This window comes from Protopterus annectens, chromosome 10.part0 (assembly GCF_019279795.1).
Source record: "Protopterus annectens isolate FY-2018-M chromosome 10.part0, PAN1.0, whole genome shotgun sequence".
NCBI lineage: Eukaryota > Metazoa > Chordata > Ceratodontiformes > Protopteridae > Protopterus > Protopterus annectens.
In genome coordinates, this window is record NC_056744.1 from 369,975,893 (window position 1) to 369,991,374 (window position 15,482).

General features: G+C 40.4%; 1 protein-coding gene across 1 annotated transcript in view; it reads right to left on the reverse strand.

Annotated features, from left to right (window-relative positions):
• LOC122814153 (5'-AMP-activated protein kinase subunit beta-2-like) overlaps positions 1-15,097 on the reverse strand; it is a 198,972-nt gene extending 183,875 nt beyond the window's left edge. Inside the window, exons 1-2 of the mRNA XM_044086766.1 lie at positions 15,023-15,097; positions 8,293-8,413 (exon numbers count right to left, since the gene is read on the reverse strand). Coding sequence (XP_043942701.1) covers positions 8,293-8,413; positions 15,023-15,097 — 196 coding nt within the window. The remainder of the gene's footprint in view (positions 1-8,292; positions 8,414-15,022) is intronic.
• Positions 15,098-15,482: the final 385 nt, after the last annotated feature.

Sequence of the window (15,482 nt, forward strand, 5' to 3'; positions counted from 1 at the left end):
TACACAAAGACTTTATTGCATCAGACAAGCGCTTTCACTAAATGTAGCTTCATCAGGTCCATTGAATAATGCATAGAGAACAGTTGCTTATTATATATGGGCTTTAATAAAGATAATTCAATTAAAAATCCAATTAAAAAATCCAATTAAAAAATCAGTAGGTAAATTCTCAGTACATTTTTAAAAGGGGAAACACACAATTCTAAATAGCGGAAAACTGAAATCCTAAGAAACAGCAAAACTTCATCTAACAATTCCAATACACCACATATAAATATAATATATAGAAAATGCATAATAATTTAATAAATACATATCATTACTAAAAATACTCAAACCACATATGTATATAAACCTAAAAAAAAAAAAAAAAATATATATATATATATATATATACATATAAAAAGTGTGTATTAAAAATATGTTAAAAATTCATCACTTGTGTGAGGGCAATATAAATGTGAAAAAGTTTTATGTCTCTTGTATTTTGTATATATATATATATATATATATATATATATATGGATGTGTAAAAATATGAAAAAATATACTTGTATATAAGAAAATAAAGCATAAGACTATTACAATTGTGGGCAAAAGACTATTACAATCGTAATAGCGAACAGGTAGTTTATATAGCAACATGTTTGTCCTGTGAAAGTTACTATATAGGTAAGACAATAAGAAATTTGAAATGAAGAATATACAAACATAATCTGGCTATTAAGAAGAAAGATAGAACTAATTCACTAGCTAGACATGCAGCCATATGTACAGATTTCAAAAAGTTTGAACTCTTTGTATTAGAAAAGTTGGATAAAGAAACTTTAAATGGAGACACAAATAATATATTAGAGTGTAAAGAGGCTTTTTGGCAGTTATATCTAGGTGCAGATAGTGTACCTGGTCTCAACAAGACTATAAACATAAAATGTTTTTTAAAATATAAACATTAATTAAGTCATAAATTATTTTATGAACACTTAGTATTTACATTATTTACAATGGGTTTTAGTAATGTTTTAACTGAAAAACAAATTTGTATAAATTATTGTTGATTTTGAGCAGATTATGTCATTTCCTGTGAAGTAATTGTTTTTGATATAAAAGGAAGTTTGGGTAGGGCATGTTTTTGTTTCTAAAGAAGTTCACAATTAAAAGTGAATGAAAGCGCTAAGTCACTGTCCGCGTAGTCATTTGATAAGAACAGGACTGTGTTTTCTTGTTTTAGTTGTTCGTGTAGAATTGGAGGAGTTCGAGTGTGTTTAGTGATTCAGAAACAGTGGCCTACTGAGTCAGCCCTTTTAAAGCGATACCAACAATTAGCGTCCTTAGCAATTGCACAGGTAAATTCAGCGAAGTACTAGCTAGTCAGATAAGGAAGGTAAATTAGAAAGGATACTTTTACCTTTGTTTCAATGTATGGGTGGTTACCTGGTATTTCTTATCTTATTATCTTTTCCTTCTTAGTGTCGTTAACTTCGCAGGAATCGCGCCGTCTCGGGGGAGTAACCTATGTGACATTTCAGGAAGTTGTTACACTTAACGTTCCTACTAGCCAACAGATTTTAGTACTTTTGTTCCTATTAGGTGTCATCTCCAGACTCGCATGAGCATTTCTGGTTGTTTAAAATGGATTCAACTTGTACAAAAGATAATACAACACCAACCGAGAGAAAAAAATACATGATACCTCTACAAGCTAGACTAATATGTAGATTTATTTTGGCATATGGAAGAAGTGACAACATTTTGAACTTGGGCAATATCACAAACAGGTTTAAGAAAGGAAGACAAAGAACTGGTCTAAAAGGATTTCTTTTTTCACACTGAAAACATTGTTAAATAAAAGCCTGTACCAACCTGGGAAGGAAGAACTGATTCAATCACTCCCAAGCGTTGAGGTACGGGGGGGTGGATCTGGTGGGTGAGGAATTACATGAAGGAAAGGGCGGGATTTCCTCACACTACCATCTGTAACCTTGATGAATGACCTTCAGAACCCATTTGTATGAAGCTACCTGTTGCCAAAGAGAAAAGCAAAAATGTAGGCTTTCAGGAAGGGAAAAGGGACTACCAGGGTGGTGGTGGTATGGGCAGCAAGGTCCCTTAAACATTCTGACTTGTTGGACTGTCTTTGGGAGTTTCCTGAACTCTTTTTGGAACCCCAGTGCCATTTCTTCTTAAATATCGGTTTATCTGCATTTTGATAAGACTGTTTATTTTGTTTTTTTTTTTTTGTTTTTTTTTGCTGAAATTGGATGAAGGGCTAGAGTATCCCTTGGAAAATCTGGGAAAGGATGGCTGAAAAATCATAGAAATTGCCTTTATCAACTTACCCTTTCAACCCTTTTTAGGGTGGGAGGATGGCATAATGGTTAAGATGTTTGCCTTGGAATCACAAGGTGCAGGGTTTGATTCTCACATAAGGTAACTGGCTAGGCTTAAAATGGCCCACAAGGGCAGTTAGCCTAGTACTAATCTATGAACCTATTCCTCTATGAACCTATTCCTCCAACACACTTTTTGATAACCTCTGCAGCAAAGGAGCCATCACCCAAATCTCTATCCAAAGGAGACCGGAGCCAGACCCAGTAAACTACTGTTATCCAAGGAAATATTAGGATGAGCAGATATATATTTATTTTTCTGTTTCTTTTTGACTGCAATAATAGGGCCAACAGTGTTATTAATATATCAGCAGCAGCAGCTTCCCAAGGGATGGATACAACATTCTGACCAAATAGGGAAGTCTTCCCTATTCCCTCTCCCAGGACCAACAAGTGTGGCTCTCCCCTTGCCCACTGAAGGGACCCAAACAGCTACAGAGGATGTGGCCAAACCCACGGTCCCGTAGTGGCCGTATCTGTTACATCAGATGGATGTAGGATAAAAGATGAGTGGTCTGAGGAACAAGCTATGGCCACAGCATAGTCACCTGTGGCATACTGCTAGCCTACTGTGGTGGCAAAGGTTGTTTACTTAACTTTTTCTGTTTGCGGATGAAAGAAAGCCAGACTGTGACACCAGTAGTTTGTTTTATGGTATTTATGGTCAAGCCAAAAATAGTGCCTCTTTCGCATGGAAATTAAGCAGCAAAATCCAGTAAAAATTTTAAATATTTAAAAGTCACTTTTTCACATAAAAACACAGTAAAAAGCACTTTAAAATGCTTTGCCAGCCCCAGAAAAGTACACTAAAAAATGGGTTTAACTGGCTTTTATAGGTTCATAGGTTCATACTAGGCTATCTGCCCTAGGGCATTTATAAGCCTAGCCAGAGTGTGTTTGGCTTTCGCCACCCATTTTAAATGAATTTTGCTATGCCCTTTTTCGAGGTTAGTATACTGTGCCTCTGTCTAACAGTGACACAGAAGTGATACCCGGGGTAAACCTACTATCTCCCATCCACTTATCAAGATTCCTCTTGAAGAGAGTCAATGAGGGACTCTGCCTAACCTGGACTGGGATTTTATTCCAGAGAGAAGGGAGCCTCTGGGTTATAAATGTGTCCCTCCAGCATGTCCTATTTATTTCAGTGCTGAGGTTCAAGTCTCTCGAGCGCGTAGCTCGATGGGATTTGGATTTTCTGAGGTGCAGCATGTCCATTAATTCCGGGTTGGACATGGCTTTATACGTCAGGCACAGATAGCCTCTGAGTAGGTGGTATGCCACTGAGTAGAGTTGGAGTTTCTTTAACCAGGCAGCATATGGCATCTGTTTGAGCCCTTTGATCCTCTTGGTGAGGTACTTTTGGGGTCTTTCCAGTTGCTGCAGGTGTCTGGTAAGGTACATCCCAAAAGGGGCATTGTACTCAATTATGGGCCTGATGAGGGATGAGTAAAGAGGCACGATGACCTCCCCTGATCTAGATGTGAATCCCTTCATGATTAGGTGGGCTATATAAAATGTTTTTCTAACCACTTGTGGTTGTCAAATGAGAGATTGCTATCAACTTGGGTCCCCAGATCCCTAATTACTTCTTCCGTACTTAATGGATTACCACCTATGTGGTAATTTGTGGGCACTTTGTTTTTGCCAAAGGGGATGACTATACACTTTTTGGCGTTTAGCTTGAGGCCATGGCTCTGGCACCAGTTGTCTGTTTCTATGAGGCCCTTTTGTAGGATGCTTGTGTCAGCTGGACAGTCTATTATGGCGCCCAGTTTGCAGTCATCTGTGAACTTGGTCAGCCACAGTCCTTCCGTGTTAGCCTGTACCTCCGAGAAATATATACCGAACAAGAGAGGTCCCAGGACTGAGCCTTGTGGGATGCCACTTGTAACTGGTTTGGAGTCTGACATGGCTCCAGCAATTCTAACCATGTGGGTTCTGTCCTTGAGCCAGTTTGCAACCCATCTAGTGACATAGGGGTTTATATTTAAGCTGGTGAGCTTATCTATAATGCCCGAGTGGGGTATTGTATCGAAGGCTTTTGCAAGGTCCAGGTAGGCTGTGTGGACCACCTTCCCCTCGTCAATGGCTTTGGTGACTGTTTCAAAGAAATCAACCAGGTTTAAGAGGCAGGATCTGCCCTTAAAGCCGAACTGGGTAGGATCCAGTGTCTTTAGGTCCCCAATATCTTTATTTATGAGGTCCATGATGATCCTTTCCATAGCTTTGCAGACCAAGCTAGTCAGGCTTATGGGGCGATAGTTTCCAGGATCCGTTGAGGCACCACCTTTGTGGAGAGGGACCACTGTTGCTGTACGCCAAACCGACAAGAAAAGAATAGTGCTCCCATTTAAAAGTACGATACTGTCTCATGATAGCCCATTAAAACACAAAATGGTTAGCTTTAAAATAACTTTCCTGAACAGGAAAGTGATAAAACACAAATGGTACTTATAAAATGGAAGGCTTCCCCCAAAGGGAACTTAGCTTGGTGCTGTTCATTTGTTGGGCAGATTTCAGTCAATCCTCAAAAGCCTCAGAGTAGCAACACTCTTTAGTGGCAATAAAGCTCTGGAGGGCTTGGTACCCCAACTTGTCTTTTAGCTAGCTCGGCTGGAGCTGCCCGACAGCTTGGGTGCATGGAAGATACTCTGAAGCTTTCGAAGCAGGCTGGCTAATATATCCTTGGCAGGATATAACCAATATAATGAACGAAAAACAGCACAAGAAAAGGGCGAACCACTCCAGAAGTCAAAGTTAACCGGAAAAAGCCTTTATTAGATCGATAATATCAGTTTAGTGCTTTCATTCCCTGGTATGGAACTTCATCAGAATGGATTAATTAACCCAATCACAGTGAAATGTAAAACCACCAATCAAAATCATTTTTCCAGTCACATGTGAATATTAAAAACTTAAAACACTTCAAAACAATTAAAACTACACAAAAACATTAAAGTATTTAACCAAAAATACTATTCATTTAACCTCATAATTCTTCAGTTTTAAAACTGGTGAACAGGTATAGCTTAGGCTACTGTAGCACTGATCAATATGATGAACATCACATGTATCTGGACTAGTGAGTGAGGGTGGATTCCTCTGAAGGAAGGACTTTCGGTTCATTGCCAAAAGTATGCGCTCTGAATTATTCTCAGACTCCCCTTTTTTGAGATTTGGGGCCAGGCTGCTGGGTAGAACTAAAGCCAAGGGGAAGATGAAAAGGAAGGAAGGATGAGGTGGAAAGGATGGGATGCTAGAGTCATGGCACAGTTATTCTTTGGCAGAGGACTGATTTTTTTGTTGATAAAGAAACCTCTTATTTGTTTTGGAAGCATTATCCTCCTGCTATTTCCTCTTGGTACCCTGACTCTTATTAGGCTGGGAATTTTGTTTGCTCTGCCCTTTAAAGTTGACAATTCGTTTGGTGAGAACCTAGGAATATGAAACATTATAGATACCCCAGACATCAATTTCCCTCTATAATCTCATGGGTTGAAAATCTGGGTTTGCAGCAGGACCAAACACAAATGTGAAACTTGAAGGAGCATTCAAAAATCTCATTTTTAAATCCTCAGAAAAATGCTGGATAAGTAGCCAAGAATATCTTTTCAATACAACAGATGTGGCTGCATTTCTAGAAATTGTGTCTGTACCTTCCAAGACACTCAAAGCATGTTTTGAAACCAGTCACATAAGAAACCATCTCATTCTTATAGCTTTTCTGTTCAGCAAGCAAACAGGCAGCAAATCCATCTGAACTCTAAACAAATTCTAAAATGAATGTCCACATAAAGGCTAAAAATTTTAGAATTCTAAAGACTAAAGTACTAGACTGAGATAATCCCCCCCCCCCCCATATTCTTACCACTTTCCAATTTCATCCAGGGATGCAGAGTTATTGGAAGATAAAGACCTCTTTTTGAGTTGGGATCTGGAGTAACCAAAGCTGGGTGAGCTGACAAAAGAGCAAAGACAGCTGCTACATCAGAGTACACCTTGTATTTTCTAATACACTCTTTAGGAGCTGGTTCACTAGCCAAAGGAGTTTTACATGCATTATTTAGACATCTTCTAAGGCTGGTAACAAAAGAGGAACCAGCCAAAAGATTTGGAATCTCATCCTCAGAGAGACCATAAACTCTGCCAGTTTCTCGTATAGCTCCAGATTGCTTCCAGTCAAATACATCTCAAAAACTTGAAGTAGGTATTCACCTTTCCTCAAATGCTAGCTAGACTTAGAACCATTTGAAGAATCAGAGCAAACAGACTCAGTGTGTTCACGACTGTCTGTTCCTATCAAACTCTGCAGCCATAGACTGATCTCTAGAGAAGGTTGCCCCATATACATTCTGAATAGGAGAACAGTCTTGGAGATTAGCTGACTGTAAAAACACTCAGCCAAGGAATCCACTTCAGCCCCACACACATGCTAATAAACTGATTGTCTCTAGTGTGGTGACGTTTTTATTTCTTCTTACTGTGAACTACACTAGAGGACAAAACATCTGGGGGAAGAGTATTATGTCTGTCTGGCAAGGGGTCTCTTACCCTGGACCTCTCCCTACACCTATAGAGTTTGGTTCTCCCATACCTGAACCAGGTACTGGAACAGTCCAGGAGGAAGTGTCTGACCCCCGTAACACACAAGACTGTAGGCACACACCAAGGGTGACAGGGAAAAGATAAGTGGTCTGTGGGCTGGCTTAAAGCAGCAACAGATTCACAAACTGTGTGCTGCGGCATGTTTTGTTTGATTTGGGCAGCCATATCAGGATCTATCAAGTTAGGGGAAAAAGAAACCACCCTAGCCAGAATAATACACTAACACTATTAAGGGTTGACTAAGGGCAGCAATAACAGAAAATATAAACTGTCATCAGAAAGCAAATAGGGATAAACTGCATAACATATAGCAGAAACATTTTAAAATGTGCCAAGCCTTGTTCTACAACCTGCATAGTGTAGTACACACCAGCATGCACAGTCATAGTGCCAAGTAAAATGCCTTAAATCAAAGAGAAAAATAAATTGCATACATAAGCATTCACTTAAGACATTCCCTTGTCAGAAATGAAAAATTCTCCACAGAAAATGCAAATAATCTGTAGTAAAATCACAATTTAGTGATAAACATGGCTGTAACAATGCTGTATCATTAGTATTACATAAATGAAGAAAAGAAGTGAAAAAAATGCAATATTTTCCTTCAGAACTTCAGAATGAATTAGCAGCCCCTAGTGTTCAACTGATACTTCAGAATGAATTAGCAGCCCCTAGTGTTCAACTGATACCACAGAACTTCAGTTTCGCAGTGCAAGTAATACAATACTGTTGAAAAGCTCCATAACTGCTTAAAAGCAATATTAAGCATACAAATAATAGTGCAGTAAACCAATGTTCTCAGAGGAGTTAACAGCAATAGTAAATAGCAAGTATATTAAAATAAAACACACACACACACACACACACACACACACACACACACACACACACACACACAAAAACATATTCTTTAAAATAAAATCATAAAGAGAAATGGAAGTTCCCAAAGGGATCTTATCGGAGTTTGGAAGCTGTAAATCATCAATGCAAGCTGTTGAAGAGATTCAACTGCGTGATTTCTACAACTGGTACTATAGACTGAACAACAGGCTTCCTGTGACAGGAATTAGACTTCCCCTGATGAGGAGTTGATTCCCTGTGACAGGGAGTCAGAGAAGAGAATTCTGACCTCTGGAAAGCTGCCAGTGTGGGTTTGTGCAGGCAAAAAATCCATTTGACTTTGAGGCAGTGTGAATGATGAGCATATTCTTTTCTTTTTTTCTGAGCAACAACCAGCCAAAGAGCAAACATTTAACATTCCTTATGAAAAAGCCCAAGCAACAGTTTTTATTACCTTTTCCTACAGCATCCAAACTCTCCAAAGAGTCTAGCTTAAGGGCATCAAATACTTCAAAATCTGATTTCTTCACATGGATCAGGTTGTTGATGGTGCCAAGCTCACTAGTAACCACAGGCTATAAAAAAAGGACAGTCCTGAAGATGAAATACTTCTACAATTTTGAACATCTGTTGCACAAATAAGAGAAATGATGTCTGGTACAGTATTCTACAAAAGAAAATTAAAAGTTATGTACTGACCGTAACTAGGCATATGTGTTTGTCCCACTTTCATTCTTCCTCAACGAAAACGCTAAAACTCCTTCAAAGCAAAAAAAGTGCTCTCTGCTAAATTCCCACAGAACTTCTTTGTAACCCCCTCTGAAAGTTTCAGAAATATCTGATCAGACGTCCTCGGACCTGAAAGTATGCACTCTGGATCCAAAATTATCTGATTTGACCATTATTTCAGCAAGACCCACAGCTCAGGTTTCGGAACCCAAGCCCTTGGATCCAAAACCTAGTATGTCACATACTCCAACAGCTCACTCCTCAGAGTAAATTTTGGATCCGGTCTGCCCAAGGCTCTATTCCCCTGTTATGCAAATTCCCAAAAAGTACTCTAGGCTCCACTTTATCACATCATGCAGGTCCTCTAGAAGTCTTTCTGAAGCAGACATGGACAGGATGATGTAAAGGTTTCTCAGAGCTCATATCAAGATGGGGGTCATTTTGGCTCCATCCTCTATTGGATCCATGAGTCTTCTGGCCATTACTCACACAGTATTATCTCCTTCGCCAATCTGTCCTTTGGTTTCGGAGCTCCAGGATCTGACAGTTACAGAGTCGGATCCAAAGTGAATTACTTCCTCGACTCCAACAGCATCCCTGACCAGTTCTGCTCCTATTCCTTCGGATTGAAATGGGTCCCAGAGCTGAAGCACCTGCATTAAGAATGGGTCCCAGAGCTGAAGCACCTGCACTGGATCTGTAGGGCCAGGATCAATTCTAATGTTGTCGGATCCATCCCTCCCCTTGGAGCCTCAGTACTGGACAGCTCAGGTCCATTTCCCTCCTCCAAGCACGGATCCAGCTGGAGTCGTGACCTCCCCATACTGAAAGTCTCAGCTCTGGTGCAGATGGTCACAGCTTCTTATGGTCTGTCTGCCTTTGAGGTCATGGAAAGTGTTCTCTCTCTGTCTAGAAAGCTGGTCTCTTACCCTTCAGATCCACCTCCAATTCCCAAATTATCTGATTTGACCATTATTTTAGCAAGACCCACAGCTCAGGTTTCGGAACCCAAGCCCTTGGATCCAAAACCTAGTATGTCATATACTCCAAGAGCTCACGCCCCAGAGTACACTTTGGATCCGGTCTCCCCTAGGCTCAATTACCCCGTTATGCAAATTCCCAAAAAGTACTCTAGGCTCCACTTTATCACATCATGCAGGTCCTCCAGAAGTCTTTCCAAAGCAGACACGGACAGGATGATGCAAAAGTCTCTCAGAGCTCATATTAAGATGGGGGTCATTTTGGTTCCATCCTCTATTGGATCCATGAGTCTTCTGGCCATTACTCAAACAGTATTAGCTCCTTCGCCAATCTGTCCTTTGGTTTCAGAGCTCCAGGATCTGACAGCTCTGACAGTTACAGAGTCGGATCCAAAGTGAATTACTTCCTCGACTCCAACAGCATCCCTGACCAGTTCTGCTCCTATTCCTTCAGACTGGAATGGGTCCCAGAGTTGAAGCGCCTGCATTTGGAATGGGTCCCAGAGCTGAAGCACCTGCATTAGATCTGAAGAGCCAGGATCTATTCTAATGTTGTCGGATCCATCCCTCCCCTTGGAGCCTCAGTACTGGACAGCTCAGGTCCATTTCCCTCCTCCAGGCACAGGTCCGGCTGGAGTCATGATCTCCCTATACTGAAAGTCTCAGCTCTGGTGCTGATGGTCACAGCTTCTCCTGGTCTGTCTGCCTTCGAGGTCATGGAAAGGGTTCTCTCTCTGTCTAGAAATCTGGACTCTTACCCTTCAGATCCACCTCCCATTCCCTCTTCAGTTCCAAGCTCTGAGTCCATCAGGCCTAATCCACAAGGATAGCCAGTTCCACCTAGCTTTTAGTCAATCCCCATAGAGGAAATCCCCCTCTCTTCAGATATCTCACTTGAACACCCCCCCTGAGGAGATCCACAAGAAGAGGATGTGCACCAGGAGGCACAAATTCTCAGCTGAATGAAATCTCTCACAGAAGATTCTGATTTTGAGGAAGGAGAATGGTCCCCAGATCACCACCTGATTATGTCTCCTTTCATGACATATTAAAGATCTTTAAGCAAAAAGATGGTTGGTCTTCTGATAATCCTTCTTCAGAGGAGTCAGTATTTTTGGAGGCTTTTGGTTTTGCCCATCTATGTCTTGGGCGACTCCCCCCACCCAGAGGATGAGCTCATTGATCTGGCCTCTCTCTGGACATGGAAGAAGCCAGATTCTGTTGAGCATATACTTTGCTGACCTGAGAAATTCCTAGCTCCCCACAAAGACAGACCTCACTGGATCAAAGGAGCTCCAGTAGATGCTATGGTACTGGCGTCAGCCACTAAAAAAGAGCTAGCAGATCAGAGCTCATCTGTCCACCCACCAAATAGAGAGTCTCGGGTGCTGGACAGATTCAGCACACTTTAGAAGACTGCAGAGAAATCTGACCAAATAACTGTCAAATTATTTCTCTGAGTCCATGTCTGCAGAAGATTTCAAAAGATAATCTCAGCTGGCCACTCTTATCAGTTTCTAATGCATCCACGAGGTTGATGTCTCAAGCAGCTGAAGGCACCTAAAAGATATACTGGTAAAGAAGTTAATCCACCTTACTTTGAAATAAATATTCTGGAAATTAAATTACTTTCTTGGTTAACCAATAAAGATGTTATCCCACAGTCTTGAAGGGAGCCAGAGATGCAATGTCTGTATTAGAGAATAGTTTGTAGCTCCTGTAGGAAGAGTGAAATGGTTTTATTATTTTATGGCTTGTAGATGCTGCAAAAGATCTTAGAAAAGCTCCAGGTATGTAAGGCAGCAGATAGGTGCTAAATCCCAGCAGCTTCTAGTGTTGGTAATAGTGTGGTAAACAGAAGTCAGATGACCAGATATATGTGATGTCATTCTATACAGAAATAATGTTTTAATACTAGAAGAGACTGAAACCTCAGGGGCAGTCTGCTCTTGGAAACCTGACTAAAGACCCTCACCCACATCATCTTGCCTTGCAATAGTAAGTAACTTAACAAGGAAACAGTAATTCTTTTAGTCAATCAGGAATAGTTAGTGACTTAACTAGGGAACAGTAATTCTGTTAGTCAATCAGGAATAGATACTGAGATTAACTAAATACTGTTTTCTGTATCTGTGTGAAAATTTCCATCTGTGTTATTTGTTTTTCAATATTTCCTGTGGCTAAAACTCTGGTGTTTAATGTAAATAAATATTTAGTAGTTTCATGTTCTTTTATTTATTACTAAATTTATTTAAACTTTTCATTGTGGCTGGTCCTTTTTAGAAAATATTTAAGTTTTGAGAATATTTGCACATATTTATTTGATGATAACTCTGGCCACTCCTGAAAGCCTGGCTGTTTGATCAACATTACCATTTCCATTAATATTAATTTCACTCAGTATAATTGGATACCCTTTAAAGGCCTTATAGAAAATGACTGGTGACAGTGAATCTACCTTACAGTCTGAGCAAAGTTGGTAGAGTGGGTAATCTGTGCCAGCCATTCCCAGGTGTGTGTGTGAAAATTTAATCTCAGAGAGTGTGTGCGCCAGGTACTTGGGCAGGGACACAAAGCAACAGTTTCACAGAGAGAGAATTGAGGGGGACTTTGCTTGGGCATTCGGCTGAGGACTTGACTCTGAAGCTGTTTCACTGGAGAGCCTTACTGGGGATTTGGGGAGAGACGGAGAGAGAAACCACAGACTCCGAGCTGAGTGTGTTCCCTGTGTTCTCTTAAGGGAACCTGTGCTTAATGCAGAGAGGAGTGTATCCATTTATACTACAAGTGAACGTCCCTCTTCAATGTCAGTGGTGCGGATTGAAACTCCTTGATTACTGGCCCACAGTGGGGACATCACAGCAGCTATGTGACTTTTTGGAACATTTTAAGGCATCTTTCATCAACTCTCCCTTTGATAGAACATCTTTGGTCTGTGTGAATGAAATGCTTACCCATAGAAAACAAGGAAAGACCTAGTCTGCAGTGAGAATCAAGTTTTCTACCCCTCATTGAACGTTCTCTAGAAATGAGGTGGTAAGAAAATGTGGTTTCACAAATCTCAGGGACCTTTCCAAGATCCACTTGGAGACAACTCCTTCAAAGGTAAAAGAGACCGTTCTAACAGTAGGCACTGCCCTAGAGGCAGAGGAGGCCAGCAAAATCAGGGTTTCCGAGATTCTTTTCCAAACAGACCCTATCAGCGCTCCTGAAGAGCTGTCCACTTCTGGGGGCAATTGGCAGATGACTGTCCTTGCACCCAGATGCCTGGGTTACAATAACAAAAGATACCTGGGTGTTAAAAATAATATCCAAAGGTTACTTCATACCAATTTCCCAACTCTCAGTCTGCAAAAGAAAGAAACTTCCCAATGTTACACCCAATCAGAGGAAGGCAGTAGCCCAAGAAATTCAAAAGCTGCTAGACAAAAGTCTTCCAGGAGGTCCCACCAGTAGCATTATATACTAGTATCCCTCCGAAGAAGGCCTTAACTATATTAAACATTTCCTGTACAAGTTTGTTAAATTTCCGAAAAACAAAACTGACACTCTGTACAAACTTATGAATTTGGTATTAGACAACAACTTTTTTAAATTTCAAAAAACATATTTACAAACAGGTAAGAGGTGTGGCCATGGGCTTGAAAATGGCACCTGCTTTCACTAACACTGTTTTATGCGAATGGGAATTGGACACGTTGGTGTATTTACCCAGATTTGAACTAGCTGAACAGTACTGTAGATTTATTGATGATATTTTTTTTGTAGGGAGAGGCACCAAACAATTGCACCCGTTTGTTGATTCCTTGTCCACTAGCATTGTTTTTCTGAAGTTTGTTATTGCTGGCAAGGGCTCATCTCTTTCATTCTTGGACACTACCTTAACCATAAATGAATCCACTGGTGAACTTTCTTCAAATATCTCCACAAAAGAAACATACAGAAACAATTACCTGGACTTTGGGAGCCAGCACTCATTTTTTATGAAGAGGAATGTGGTCATGGGACAGTTTGTGAGGCTTTCTAGACTAATTAGTGATGATGACACCTTTAACTCAGAGTGTGACTTTTTAACCGGTTTATTTGTACAAAGAAATTACCCGCTACATCTATTTCTTTCCATTAGAAATTAGATTAATCCCATGAGAGACACCAAATTCAAACCTATTTTAAAATGGGGTTTCACAACTTCACCTAAACCATCCAATGACACTAACAGATTCTAAGCTTTTCACTCCCCATTACTAGGGATATGAAGCAAATTAAAATAAGAAGTTATGTACTTACCATAATGTTCCATGTGAGTTGTTCCATCTTGCCTTCATTCTTCACTGATGGGTTCGGAGTTGATCCATCGGCTCCGACAAGGCCATTAGCAATGCTCAAGGTTTACCAGTAGCTCGAGACCAAGCCCCTTATCCCATGATGCACAGCCGGAATTACCTCAGATCTTGTTTGCTGCATGTACCATATCCCTGTAAGAGAACTACTCTCCCAAGAGAAAAGAAGGATTGAATAACCAGGATGAGACCAGCCTGTAGATCAACTATCACGAGGGAGGAATGTAAGAATGAAGGCGAGATGGAACAACTCACATGAAACGTTATGGTAAGTACATAACTTCTTAATGTGAAGTTGTTTAATCTCGCCATTCATTCTTCACCGATGGGTTGTGTCCCTAGCACCCTCAATCTTGGGTGGCTCATGGGAGTACATTCTTCAGGACCATAGACCCAAAGGAAGCCCTGTCCATGGAGGTCTTATCAACTTTGTAATGACTGATAAAGGTATGAGGTTTAGACCAAGTGGCTGCAGCACAAATGTCATCAAGGGGCAATTTGGCTTGAAATGCAGAAGACGTAGAAACTGCTCTGGTAGAATGAGCTTTAATCTTGTGTAGTAAGGGCATATTAGCAGCTGAATAAACAAAAGTGATACAATCAGATAACCATTTAGAAAGCATTGTTTTAGCCACTAGTCTACCTTTTCTGGCTTCAGAGAAAGACACAAAAAGCTGGTCTGATATTCTAACATCTTTTGTTCTGTCCAAATAATATCTGAGCTGTCTGTGAACGTCAAGTTTGTGCAGCATGTACTCTAATTTTCTGGAATGGTTAGGGAAGAAGACTGGCAACTCAATGACTTGGTTGATATTGGATTCAGAACAAACTTTGGAAAAAAAAAGAGGGGTTTGTCCTAAGAGATACTCTGTCAGCATGAAAAATCAAATAAGGAGGGCTGATAGATAAAGCTTGAAGTTCTGACACTCTGTGGGCAGAAGTAATAGCTACCAGAAATATGGTTTTCCATGATAAAAATTTGAGATCACAAGATGATGCTGGTTCAAATGGGGGAAGAATCATGCGAGACAGCATAAAGTTTCGATTCCAAGGAGAATGAGTTTTCACTGGAGGCCTCATGTGGAAGGTCCCTCTGAGAAAAGCCTTGGACAACTTGTGGGACATTATGTCTAGCCGTCCACTTCAAGATGAAGTTAGATCTAGCAACCAACTGAACCTGAACTGTAGCAGCTCCTTCATTAAAAATCATAGTCAAGAATTCTAAAATGGACGTCAAAGAGGCTTGATAAGGATCAATGTTTTGCTTAGCTCATTACAGTACAGCCAAGCGCGTCTCCAGGCGACCCCTCTACATTCCCTGCTCCTAATATGAGCGTCCCTGACCTTTCTGTTCATAATTGTTCATTCCATTGTTACCCATGTTACATAGGAGGTTGAAAATTTTTATCTGTCTTGAAACTACATGATAACAAACACAGTTGTATTGATATATGAATGGGTTTTGTATAAAAGTGTTAAAAAATAACTTCAATAACTACAAATTTAAATGCTGAAGCCATACTAGGTGATTAGTGCACACTCCTCAAGCTCTACTGGAGGGAATGAGTTAGAAGCCCATATGGAAAATCTCTTCC